This window comes from Leucoraja erinacea, unplaced genomic scaffold, assembly GCF_028641065.1.
Source record: "Leucoraja erinacea ecotype New England unplaced genomic scaffold, Leri_hhj_1 Leri_245S, whole genome shotgun sequence".
Classification (NCBI taxonomy): Eukaryota; Metazoa; Chordata; class Chondrichthyes; order Rajiformes; family Rajidae; genus Leucoraja; species Leucoraja erinaceus.
In genome coordinates, this window is record NW_026576146.1 from 166,168 (window position 1) to 180,095 (window position 13,928).

Sequence of the window (13,928 nt, forward strand, 5' to 3'; positions counted from 1 at the left end):
TGGGGAGAGGGAGGGGGGAGGGGGAGGGGAGGAGGAGGGGGAGGGAGGAGGGGGAGAAGGAGGGGGTTTGTAGGGGGAGAAGGGGGAGAGGGAGGAGGGGGAGAGGGGAGATGGAGGGGGAGGGGGAGAAGGGGGAGATAGGCAGTAGTAGGGGAGGAGGAGGAGGAGGGGAGGAGGTGGAGGAGGAGAGGGGAAGGGGAGAGTTAGGGAGGAGGGGGGGAGAGGGGGGAGAGGGAGAAGGGGGAAGACCAAATATTATAGAACAGAGCTCGTATCTTTGATTCCGACCACCGCCGAACCCCCCGGCCCACCATTGCTCCCAAAGATTATAGAGCGGAGTTGTATAATCTTTGATTGCCCCCTTCTTCACGGCGGGCTTATGATCTTTGTTTTTGATGTCTCGGCAATTCGAGTGGCATTGATAACCGGTAACAGCCGCCGCGTTCCCGGACTCGAATCTGAGCTCGAAAAATCTCCTGGTCACTCACTGGGCCTCATGTGTCCCGCGGGCCATATTTTGGAGACCCCAGCCTTACAAGAACAAAACCAAAAACGTACAGAAGTGTTCAAATTATTGTTTATTATTGTGGTAAGTAAAGATCTATTAAAAATAATTCTAATAACTTTCTAATCATGTACCGACAAACCTAGTTTCCCCAATGGCCGTTGATGGGAGAACAGAAAATAACATTTTCACGATGCAGGCTCGAAGGGCCGAATATATAGATCTACATAGAAAATAGGTGCAGGAGTAGGCCATTCGGCCCTTCGAGCCATTCGATATGGTCATGGCTGATCATCCAACTCAGTATCCCGTACCTGCCTACTCTCCATACCCCCTGATCTCTTTAGCCACAAGGGCCACATCTAACTCCCTCTTAAGTATAGCCAATGAACTGTGGCCTCAACTACCTTCTGTGGCAGAGAATTCCAGAGATTCACCACTCTCTGTGTGAAAAATGTTTTTCTCATCTCGGTCCTAAAAGATTTCCCCCCTTATCCTTAAACTGTGACCCCTTGTTCTGGACTTCCCCAACATCGGGAACAATCTACCTGCATCTAGCTTGTCCAACCCCTTAAGAATTTTGTATCAAATAGAACAAGCTGTCCCACAACTTTAGGCTGTGCATGCTGCAAGCAAGAAGAAGAAGACAATAGGTGCAGGAGTAGGCCATTCGGCCCTTCGAGCCTGCACCACCATTCAATATGATCATGGCTGATCATCCAACTCAGTATCCCGTACCAGCCTTCTCTCCATACCCCCTGATCCCTTTAGCCACAAGGGCCACATCTAACTCCCTCTTAAATATAGCCAATGAATCGACAGAATATAATAATAATATGTTCTCACCTTTCTTTTTTAGCGGGGAACCTAAAGAATGACAGGTCGGGCCGTTTACTTTTACGATTAGAGCAATTGATAGCAGAGCAGTGAGATGAGGATTTAGAGGATTTAGAGGATTTAGACGAGGACGCCATGACAGTGTGCGGGTAGCCCTACAAAATGGCGTCGACAATCACACACGTCATACCAAAGATCCTATAGCGGAGCAAGATAGGCCACTCCTGCCAAATGCAACGTGCTGACGTATAGTAGCTACGGAGCGGAACGTGGACCTTATTATCGTCCATTTTAGTAACCGAAACCTACCCGCAGTGTAATCAACGTTGCGGGGGAACAGTTTGTGAGTGTGAATATATAGATTCATAATTCTATTAGTTCATAATTCTTGTTAAAGAATAAAATTTGACTCTGGTAATTTTCTTTTTTAAATCGTTTCCTTTTTAATGGCTCGTAAGCTGTGTTTGGGTTAATTTTGTAGTAATCGGCAAAGATCCTGGAGGAGCTCCTCGAGAATCTTTGGCGGCGGCGTCTCGAGCGGTCCCGGGGCGGCAACCACTGCGCGTGCGCGCTCCCCGCGGGCCGGGACCACTGCGCGTGCGCGCGGCGTTGGGAGGCGCGCGCCGCCGCCGTTGGGATTTGAATCTCGCTGGCGGTTGGTCGCGCGGCCCCTCCCCCCCCCCCCCCCCCCCCCCGCGTCACCATGGGGACGCTCCCGGCGCCCGGTTCATTCATTCATCATCGCCATCGGCGGCTGCCGGCCTGTATCCTCACTGATGGCGCTGAGTGACAGCGGCCGCTCCCCACCCTCAGGGCGGAGCGCAGTGTCCCTCCGGGCCCTGACACCGCCTGTAGACAGGTGAGACATCGCCTGAGTTTGGCGACCACCCGACGCGCCGCCCTTCAGGCCAAAGATACTAGAGGAGCTCGATAATCTTTGCTTCAGACCGGACACCCCCCTTTCCCAGACCAGACACCCCCCTTCCCCACACTAGACACCCCCCCCAATCCCCCCCTCCACACACCCCCCCCCCCCCCAGACCAGACACCCCCTTCCCCAACCCCCTTCCAAGACCCCCATTCCCAGACCCCCCCTTCCCTACACCAGACACCCCCTTCCCCAGACCCCAGACAGACACCCCCTCCACACACCAGACACCCCCCTCCCCCCCACACCAACCCCCACCCCCTCCCAGACCCCCCCCCTCCCCCCCACTAGACAACACCCCCTTCCCCAGACCAGACACGCCCCTTCCCTCCCCACCAGACACCCACTCCCCCCCCCATTCCAGACACCCCCCTCACCACACCAGACACTCCCCTTCCCCCATTCAGACCCCCCTCCCCCACACCCAGACAACACCCCCCTCCCCCAGACCAGACACCCCCCTCCCCCACACCACCCACCCCCTCCCCCACACCAGACACCCCCTCCCCCCCATTCCAGACACCCCCTCCCCCCCCCCAGACAGACACTCCCTCCCCTCCCCACACAAGACCCCCCTCCACACACCAGACACCCCCCTTCCCCAGACCAGACACCCCCCTCCACACACCAGACACCCCCCCTTCCCCACACCAGACACCCCCCCTTCCCCAGACCAGACACCCCCCCCACACACCAGACACCTCTCCAGACCAGCCACCCCCCTCCCCATTCCTGTTGAGCTGTCAGCTTGGATGCAACTCAACATCCTTAAATTAAACAGTAACAAAGCAGAATTTATCCTCATTGGCTCCAAATCAACACTTACCAAAATTAACAACCCCACTCTCACTATTGACGGCACCACTGTCTCCCCATCTCCCCAGGCCCGCAACCTTGGCATGATCTTTGACTCAACCCTCTCCCTTGAGCCTCACATCCGCCATGTTGTCAAAACATCATTTTTTCACCTCCGCAACATTGCCAAAATCAGATCCTCTCTCACTGCTGAAAGACTCATCCATGCCTTCATCTCCTCTCGACTGGACTACTGTAACTCTCTTCTCTTTGGCATTAATTCCAGCAACATCAACCGACTCCAACTGGTCCAGAATGCAGCCGCCCGACTCATTACCCACACCAAATCCTGGCATCACATCACCCCAGTCCTCAAAGAACTTCACTGGCTTCCCATTTCCCACCGGATCATCTACAAAATCCTGGTCCTCACCTACAAAGCCCTCAACCACTTGCCCCCCCCCCCCCCCTATCTCACTATCTCACTGACCTCCTCTCCCCCTACCAACCCTCACGGTCCCTCAGATCCATTTCAGCCGGTCTCCTCTCCATTCTGAAATCCAACCTCTGCACTTTTGGAGACAGAGCCTTCTCCAGGGCAGCTCCCAGGCTCTGGAACTCCCTCCCACAATTGAGTCCCTCACCATCTTCCAGTCCCGCCTCGAGACCCATCTCTTCACCTCTGCATACCCTTAGTCCCATGTCCCCCTCCCCTTTGCATCTCTGTCTTACTGCTTTATTTTGTTTTGTTCTTGACTCATCATGTAAAGCGACTTTGAGTCCTTGAAAAGCGCTATACAAATAAAATGTATTATTATTATTATACTACTAGTATTACTAGACACCCCCCTCCCCCCAGGTAGACATCCCCAGACAAGACACCCCCTCCCCCATTCAAGACAACCCTTCCCTCAGACTAGACATCCCCTCCTCCCCCAGACCAGACACCAATCTTAGCCAAAATAGCATTGTTTTTTCTCTCTCTCATCACAAATTTCTTGTAGCGTACGATTGTAAGTTAATACCAATCATAAAAGTAATGCTTGCTAGGCAATTTGATCATAAGAAACAAAATTTGTAAAGTGAAACACTTTGTAGTTATAGCAGAGCCTGAGACACACAAGACACACAAAGGCAATGAAAGCTGTGGGAGCAAGAGCGCGTGTGTTCGCGCGTGCATAACTGATCCGGTCTGCATGAAGTCTCATTTTGCCTAATCCGGCCCGTGACCTAATATGAATTTGACACCCCTGGTTTAGATGGATATGGGGCATCATAGGACATGGGTTCTTGATTCTCCCACCATTGGTAGAAGATTCTGTGCATTCACCTTATCTATTTCCCCTCCCCCCCCCCCCCCCCCAGGGGGGCCCCATGAATTTAGGACAGCAAATTGAGACTATGTAAGATCACCCCAATACAATACAAAGCAAGTGACTCCAAGGATTAAAGTTTTCACTCGCCCAACCTCTTGGTCAGTATTGTCCAGTTGGGCCAAAGGACTGTTTCCGTGCTGTATAACGCTTTAATGCTTTTTATTTTAGCGAAGGGATCAATCTCAAGGAAGTACTCCAGGGCTCTACTTTGAAGTTCCTGTAGTCTTCTCTGCACAATTTGGAATAGAGCTTCAATATCTGATTTAACATTTGCTGGCAGGGTTGTATTTCATGAGCAGTGGACAAGAATGTCAGCTTAGATACTCTTGCACAATCCTCCATAACTTAATGATGGAGTAATACAGTCCAGAAACAGGCCCCACAGCCCAATTAGTCCCTGCCGACCAAGACGCCCCATCTAAAATGGTCCCAGTTGTCCATTGGGCCAAAAGACTGTTTAGCTGTTAACGCTTTAATGCTTTTTATTTCAGCGAAGGTCATCAATCTCAAGGGGAAGTACTCCAGGGCTCTACTTTGAAGTTCCTGTAGTCTTCTCTGCACAATTTGGAATAGAGCTTCAATATCTGATTTAACATTTGCTGGCAGGGTTGTATTTCATGAGCTGTGGACAAATGTCAGCTTAGATGCTCTTGCACAATGCACCATAACTTAATGATGGAGGCCAAAACAGCTGGAGCCCTATTAGTCCCTGCCGACCAAGATGCCTTGCATCTAAAATGGTCGCCGTTGTCCATAGCCCTCCGGTTAGTTAGTTTAGTTTAGTCACGTCATAAGATCGCTAAGGAAAAGAAGTCGAATTAGGAATTCCGCCCATGTGATGTCCTGGGCAACGTCCACAATTGGCTGCAATTTCTCGCGGTCTTGGATGGAGCTGTTACCAAACCAAGCTGTGATGCATCCCGATAATGCACCTCGGCTTTGTGTCGCCAGTTGTGGAGCTCCAACCGGCGAGGCCTTGTTGGCTTCGGAAGCCACGGCCTCCAGTGCGGAAGCGGCCATTCCAGGGTTCCCAAGCCACTGAGAGGACTCTCCCGACGCCGGAGCAACATCACCCGGCCTGGAACATCGTGCCTCCGTAGAGGCAACTGTGGAGGCCTCAATGGGGCCCGACTATGGGTGAACTGGGGTTGGGGACTGGACTTTGTGCCTTCCCTCATAATGGGAACCATTGTGGGGGGATGTTCTTTATGTTTAAAACTTATTAATGTTATGTCTGTATTCCTTCTTTATGTGCTGCAAAATGGCAAGAAGCATTTCACTTCACTACACCTAGGTGTATGTGAATGTGACCAATAAAATACCTTTGATAAGATGGTTTCTGTGGCGCATCTGTAGAAGTTGGTGAGAGTTGTAGGGAAGTGGGAACTGTATACACAGACATAGACACACCAGGGCTCGAAATTAGCGGTTGCCCTGGTGCCAATGAGCACCCAAAGTGCCGCCGGGCAACCTAAACACCGAGGGACGGCCAAGGTAGTGGGGCGATGAAGCATGTTCGCTGAGGAGCGTTGACGTTCCTTCCTCCCCCCTCTATCCTCTCTCTCTCTTGTACGTCCCCCTCCACCCCCCCCCTTATCCTGAGACCCCTCCTCTGCATCCCGCACTGATCCCCTATCCCGCCTCTTCAGTCCTCACTGTGCACCCCTCCCCCATCAACCCCCCCATCTATTCATCCTGCGCTGATCTCCCTATCCACCTCGCATTGATTCTCCTGCCACCCCCTTCCCATCCATCCTGTACTGATCCCCCCCCCCCCACATTCATCCTGCACTGAACCCCTCATTCATCCTGTACTAATCCCCTATTCATCCCATACTGATCACCCTCATTCATCCTGTAGTGAATCTCCATTCATCCTGCACAGACCCTCCCATCCGCACTATTTCATTGACCCCCCCCCCCCCCATTCATCCCTGTACTGATACCCCCCCATTCATCCTGCACTGATTCACTCACCATTCATCCTGTACTGACCCCCCCCCCCATCCAAGAAGAATGGGGATCAGTCTCGACCCGAAACATTGCCTATTTCCTTCGCTCCATAGATGCTGCCTGACCCGCTGATTCCACTCACAACATTTTTGTCAATCCCCATTCATCCTGTACAGGTTCTCCCCCCACCCGCCATCTATCCATCCCGTATTGATTCACACGTCTTTATGCCCTCTTCCTGCCAAATGTTACAGCAATTTAATTGAGTCTTTACAATCAGGACCTGTCACAGAGGCTACCAAAAGGTCATTGTCATACTGGATCAAAGTAGACCTCTCTGATAATTGACATTCCTCTAGATCATTTTTCACTGCTGCTGCATATACGGCTGGGCTTTCGGTATACCCCTGGAGTAGCTTAGTCCAGGTGAATTGTTGATCTTTGTAGGTAAAAGCAAACAGGAACTGGCTGTCTTTATGCAGGGGTATGGAGAAAAAGACCAATCATAGGTCAATTACTGTAAAGGTGTCGGCTTCCACCGGTATAGATGACAGAATAATATTGGTGTCCGGTACTAAAGGAGCAATAGGGATCATTATTTGGTACTAGCTCTCACGTCTTGGACAAAATGCCATTCGTTACGTCTTCCCACTTCTGGGATTGGCAGAATAGGAGTATTCCACGTACTTTGCGTTTTCACTAATACTCCTTGTTGTAATAAAGATATGATGACGATAGCTATCCCTTCTTCAGTCGATTATGTTTAAAACATGACAAGGCAGCACCCTTTTTAAAGTCACTTTATGTTCAGGGACTGAACACACTCGCCCCACATGATTCTTATGCTTTGCCCATAGTTCAGAGGGTACTTGGACCAGAACCACTGGTAACCTAGGCGGATTCTTAATAGGCGGCTGTTGTTTTTCAAAAATAATGTCCCATTCCTTTCTGACCCATGTGATCTTTCCTTCCGTGTCATTAAAAAAGTCAATCTGGACCTCCTTTTGCCATTGGCAACTTTAGAACATGAATTGACCGTTTGTCCTGCAGCCTTTTTATCATCTCTCCTATTTCCTCCGTGGTTGCTCGAGGTCTAGTAGCTACGGTCAAGTGTGATTCAGCAGTGTCTCCCATCTCAGATCGATCACTTTGGTTTTGAGAGAGGTGGACCATTATTCCTAATCCCGGGACCCCAAAAAAACAAATAAGGTGCCACTGTTAATTGTTCGAGTTTATTCAACCATGGGGAGACTCTTTCCTGGCACCCGGGATTAGGGAGGAGTATATATAATGCAATGCTTTTGCTTATGCTCTTGACTGCTTTTGACAAGAAATTGTAAATACTGGCCTTTTGAATCCTGCACTCTTTGCAGAGCACACTGGATTTGATTAACCAATTGACTGTACAGATTGCTACTCAATTGCCAACAATACAGGATGGGCATCTTTTGCCCTTGTTCTTCCTCCATAATTAGATTTAGCAATTGATGGGTCCGCATTTGAGGGAGTTCCACAAACATGCCGTCTGCAGTGCAGTGTAAAACCGCTCCCAGTTTGCACAGTGCCTGTCTTCCTAGTAACTGGATTGGGGCTGTTCTAGAGATTATAAAATTATCAGTAAGGGGCTCGACACCCTCCCTGTTGGGCATTCCCCTTGCTGTAGCTGTGGGGAACATCTGCAATCTCGAGCCCAATGCCCTTTTTTTCCACATCTCCAGCATGTACCTCATGTATCTTTTATTTGCCCTTGTCCCCTTCCTCGGCCCCTACAACTTCCTCCTCTTCCCCAGCCCCCTCTCCCCATGTAATACTGGCCCAATGTTTTGAGTTTTGACTGCCCCGCTTGCACAAACAGTCCCTCCCTTTTCATGTTCACAAGCGCTGTTATCACATTTCCCACAGCTGATATTGCCATTCTAGATTAACCAATTAAGAAATGCACTGGGCTTTCTTAAGGGATCTGGAGCTTTGGCAACCATGGCTCTAGCTTCAGCTGGGGTCAAGGGTTTCAACACTGGGACTTCTCCTATCCTAATACGGGGGGGACTGCATCAGTGGCTCGGGCTTAGACTCTTCCTCAACATTCATCATCTGGAGCTTTTGTTTGCTCATCTTTTCTCTTGATATCTTTTTGAAATCATCTAGATCGTGCATCAGGTCCCCTCTCAGCGGTACTATCCGCTTCTGCTAGACTTGCCGGAGGAGCTGTGGCTTCTTTACCGGTAAACTGATCCACCGGTGACGCCAGAGGTAGAAACAGTCTCTGCACCTGATTAATATTTTCACACACACACACACACGAGATATAAACATGGTACTCTGTAAACTATAGAATAAATGAAATTAAAAGTTCAGTATATATACATATATGTGTGTGTATATACATATATGTGTGTGTGTATACATATATATATATATATATCTATATGTGAGGAAAGGGTTAATAGGGATACCTGTAGTTGATTTAGACTAGGACAAAAAAATATAGCTGAGGTAGAATAATAGTGAGCTTTCAGCACAGATATCAGAAATGCGCTAGGCTAGATAGTAACAACAGAAGAACAGGTCGTTTCTTTCAAGGTTGGGAATTAACAGATAACCAGTCCGGCAGAAACCTTTACGAGAACTGGGGGAAAGGGCAGGAGGTGCTCTATATCACGCATGCGTGATAAGGAACATAGACCAGCGATGAGTCAGAGGTATGTGTGTATCTGTATAAAAAATATATATAACACACACATTTTAGCATACATATATTTGTATATATGTATAAATATACATACATACACATTGTACAAAGATAAAACATTCGGCATCTAAAATTATACAATTAATGTACTGCTTCATTTTTAACCTTATAATCTAAACTATGAAAATGAAAAAAGAAAAGAGAAAGAAAACAATAAAGGAAAAAAGTAGAAAGTGAAAAGAGATCGAAAAAGAACAAAAGAAAAATCCTTAAACTACCAAAGTAGTGTGGCAGAAAGATATAGAAATAAGAAAAAAGAAAAGGAAAGGTGGAGATATACCTTGCCCCTCGTCTCCCCCGCCCACCTCACCCAACCCAGCGTCAGATTTAAATTTGTGTTGCACCATGCTATTGTTTTAAGAATTCGGTGAAGGGTATCTATCTATCTATCTATCTATCTATCTATCTATCTATCTATCTATCTATCTATCTATCTATCTATCTATCTATCTATCTATCTATCTATCTATCTATCTATCTATCTATCTATCTATCTATCTATCTATCTATCTATCTATCTATCTATCTCTCAAATCCGTCCGCCTGCAGTACGGATCCCTTCCTGCCTTTTGATTCGTTGACGGCTGCTCCTTCCTATCAGCTTCCAACACACTTCGAAACAAAGTTGCAAGACAGGAACACTGAACTTTTCACTGCTGCAGCAGGCAGGGGAGGTGCAATTGAGGGAGGCAGGGGAGTGCTGGAAACTTACATTTGGCAACGGCTTCAGTTCCATTGGAGGAGACGGGTGCATGGTGGAATATTGGGTTGGGGGATCACACCATTGGGGGAGCAGACCCAACGGGTTTGCACTTGATCTAGTATACTTTTAAAACTCTGGCCCCATCCGACCGCCTGCCGTACGGATCCCTTCCTGCCTTTCGATTCGTTCCCGCCGTGCGATGTCACAATGCCCGATGCTCGCGGACGTCCAATCGCGATGCCCGACGCTCGCGGACGTCCAATCGGAATGGATCCATTTGCATGTACGGCTTCCGGCCGCGTTTCTTCCTTTGATTCTCTGCAACTCCGAAACCGGACGCAGAATCGACGACATATTTTCCATTTCGGTAGAGATTTCGCTTTTCTGTCTAAGTATCCGCTCCTCATTACATTTCGTCGTGTTTAAGTACACTTTTTTAATCAAATCCTTCACATCCCCCCCACCACAATATTTCAAAAATAAACAGGCTTCTCACCCATAGAAGCAGCCCCAGCCCCCTGGTGAATGTTCCATCGTGTGATGTCACAATGCCCAATGCTCACAGATGGCCAATCGGAATGGATTCATTTACATATGCCTTTGCAGGAGCCTAGCCCCTGGTGAACGTTCCATCGTGTGATGTCATAATGCCCAATGCTCAAATACATTGTTGCCATGGAGAACGCTCAGTGATTATTCAAATTCTTCACTAACTGTCATTTCTGATTTGCTTACCCCTCTCCCCCCCCCCTCCCCACTCTTCCACTTCTCTCCCCCCCTCTCTCTTTTCCCCTCTCTCCCCCCACCCCCCCCCATCCCACTCTCCCCCCCCTCCACACTCTTCCCCCCCCTCCCTCCTCCTCATTCCCTTACCGTGCACAGTCTCTGTCTTTAAGAAGGAACTACAGATGCTGGAAAATCGAAGGTAGACATAAAAAAAGCTGGATAAACTCAGCGGGTGCGGCAGCATCTATGGAGCGAATTGAATGGTCAACGTTTTTGGCCGAAAACCCGGAAGAAGGGTTTCGGCCAAAAACGTTGCCCTTTTCCTTCGGTCCATAGATGCTGTTGCACCCGCTGAGTTTATGCAGCTTTTTTGTTGTTGTACAAGCCTCTCTCTCTCTCTGCCCTTCTCTCTTCTCTCGACTCATGCACGCCCGCTCCAACCCCTCCCCATTCTTCCACCTCTCTCCCCCATCCTCTCCTCCCCCTCTTCTCCCCCCTTCCCCCTCTCCACCCTCCTCCTCCCCTTCCTCACACAATATTTTTTGTGGGGGCGGGTCCACAGTGCGTGTGACTGTTTGTGGAGGCAGCCACGCGCTCTCCATTCAAGAAGACGCTCATCTGTTTGTGGAGGCGCGAGCTTAGTGTGTGACCAAAGATCTTATAGTGGAGCTCGCCGCTACAAGATCTTTGTGCGTGACGACACACGCTCCCCCCCCCCCCATCTTTGGTGCAGGAGGCGCGCGCAGCATCTGAACGTTCAGCGATTGTTCGAATTCTTCACTAACCGTCATTCTGACTTTGCTTGTGAAGAGAAAAGTCCTGAATTGCATTTGTCTGATGCAGGAAGATTGCTCCAGATGTTGGGGAAGTCCAGGACAAGCGGGACACAGTTTAAGGATAAAGGGGAAATCCTTTAGTACTGAGATGAGGAAAACATTTTTCACACAGATAGTGGTGAGTCTCTGGAACTCTCTGCCACAGAGGGTAGTTGAGGCCAGTTCATTGGCTATATTTAAGAGGGAGTTAGATGTGGCCCGTGTGGCTAAAGGGATCAGGGGATATGGAGAGAAGGCAGGTACAGGATACTGAGTTGGATGATCAGCCATGATCATATTGAATGGTGGTGCAGGCTCAAAGGTCCGAATGGCCTACTCCTGCACTTAATGTCTATGTTTCCCTCTCCCCCACCCCCTTCCCTCTCTACCGCCACCCCCTACCCCCTCTGTCCCTCTTTCACCACTCCCCCTACCCCTCCCTCCCCACTCTTCCACTTCTATCCCATAAACCCCACGCCTCTCCCACCCCCCCACCCCTCTCTCTTACCCTCTCTCCCCCACCCCATCCCCTACCCCTCTGTCCCTCTTCTACCACTCCCGCTACCCCTCCCTCCCTCCCCACTCTTTCACTTCTCTCCCACTCTTTCACTTCTCTCCCACTCTCTCCCTCTCCCTCTCCTCACCCCTCTCCCATCCCCTCTCTCCCCCACCCCTTCCCTGTCTACCCCACCCCCTTCCCTCTCTCCCCCCACCCCCTATCCCTCTGTCCCTCTTCCATCACTCCCGCTACCCCTCACCACCTCCCTCCCCACTCTTCCACTTCTCTCCCCCTTCCCCTCCACTCTCCCTCCCGACTCTTTCCCCCTCTTTCCCCCCCACACCTCTCCCCATCCCCCCCCCTCCCCCACATCTCTCTCTCCCCATCTCTCACCCCCTACCGCGCTCTCCTTTCCCTCCCAAATCTATCCTGTTTCCTCCTCCTCCCTCCTCTTCACACCTCACGCCCCCCCCCCCCCCCCCCCCCCCGCAAACGCTGTTGGGGAAACAGACCCAACGGGTCTGCACTTGGTCTAGTGTCTTATAAAATTGATCTGGTTTTTCCGCCAAGACAACCCTAATGTTTTCCAAACGTAGCGTCTCGGACATGTTTGTGATCCACATCTTCACTGTAGGGGCTGTTGTCTGTTTCCAAAATTTAAGTATTAATTTTTTCGCCATTATCAGGCCATAGTTAAGGAAACATCTTTGAAATATCGTTAGCTCAGAACAGACCTCTGACATACCTAGTGTGATCAATTTTATGTCGAGATCCAATTTTGTTTTAAGTATTTTGGAAAAGATATCAAAGATTCCCCTCCAGAAGTTTTGCAATATTGTACAGGAAACAAAAAAATGGGTTATGGTTGCTTTTTGGAGGAGATATCACAGATAGGAAAGACATTTGGGAAGATCTTATTCAATTTAGACTTTGAATAATAGTCTATGCAGTATTTTTAATTGTATTAGTGTGCCTAACATTAAGAGAACAGTAGTGTATATATAGAAGACTTCGCTCCCAACTATCCTGTTGTGTATTCGGGATGTTTAGCACACTTGAATAAAGGCTCAGACACGGGAATAATCATAGAAACATAGAAATTAGGTGCAGGAGTAGGCCATTCGGTCCTTCGAGCCTGCACCGCCATTCAATATGATCATGGCTGATCATCCAAGCTTCTTTACTACAGCACGCCACCTTGAGTCTCCCGCACATGCGTACTTGCACAACATATGACAAGACACTCATTACATATGCTAATTACATATGCTAATTATCACATACCTAACACTCCTCCCCCTTTAACTTGGAGGCAGATAACACCACTTCTATTATATACTCAACTCTCCTCCCCCTTTAACTTGGAGGCAGGTAACGCTATTTCTATTACCTACATAACACTCCTCACCCTTTAACTTGGAGGCCCGTAACACCATTTATATTACCTACATAATACTCCTCCCCCTTTAACTTGGAGGCACGTAACACCACTTCTATTACATACACCGTACTCCTCTCCTTTTAAGTCCATTTCACCTGTACGGTATATGCTCTTTTCCTACCCATCATTGAATAATGCACTGTTACACAATGGTATTATACTTAAACCAAATACATTACCCCTTGCTTTACGAGTTCTCATTTTCTGGTTCATGTATTTGTTTTGTTTTCCTCTTGGTAGGTGGGATCTGACCCATGGCTGCAAGTTTCCATTTTCTAGCAGCTTCCTCTGCTGTTCAGTTTCCCTTCTCTGCTTATTTATCTGCTCTTGGTGTTTCATGAGATTCTGCAATGCCTAACCCTTTGTCCATTGCTCAGTGAAGGAGTCTCCATGCTCAGTGAAGGAGGCTCCATGCTGGATTATACTGAAGTGTCCTAATTGCAATCGGTCCTGCCTACTTTTGTCTTGACCGACCAGCCTCCCTTCTTTAGACTTTTCTATTAGCAGCTTCTACTCATTGTCACACATTTATTCAACCTTTCCTTGCATCGTTCAAGCCTTTTCTGTTGTTCATCTACTCGTCTTCTTAAGTCACCTTTCT

The 13,928-nt window shown here is 48.8% G+C and overlaps 1 protein-coding gene across 3 annotated transcripts in view; it reads right to left on the minus strand.

The window, feature by feature from the left end:
• LOC129716485 (E3 ubiquitin/ISG15 ligase TRIM25-like) overlaps nt 1–1,496 on the minus strand; it is an 88,332-nt gene extending 86,836 nt beyond the window's left edge. For all 3 annotated transcript variants that reach the window (XM_055666348.1, XM_055666350.1, XM_055666349.1), the window contains exon 1: nt 1,352–1,496. In XM_055666348.1, coding sequence (XP_055522323.1) covers nt 1,352–1,479 — 128 coding nt within the window. In that variant the 5' untranslated portion in view covers nt 1,480–1,496. The remainder of the gene's footprint in view (nt 1–1,351) is intronic.
• Nucleotides 1,497–13,928: the final 12,432 nt, after the last annotated feature.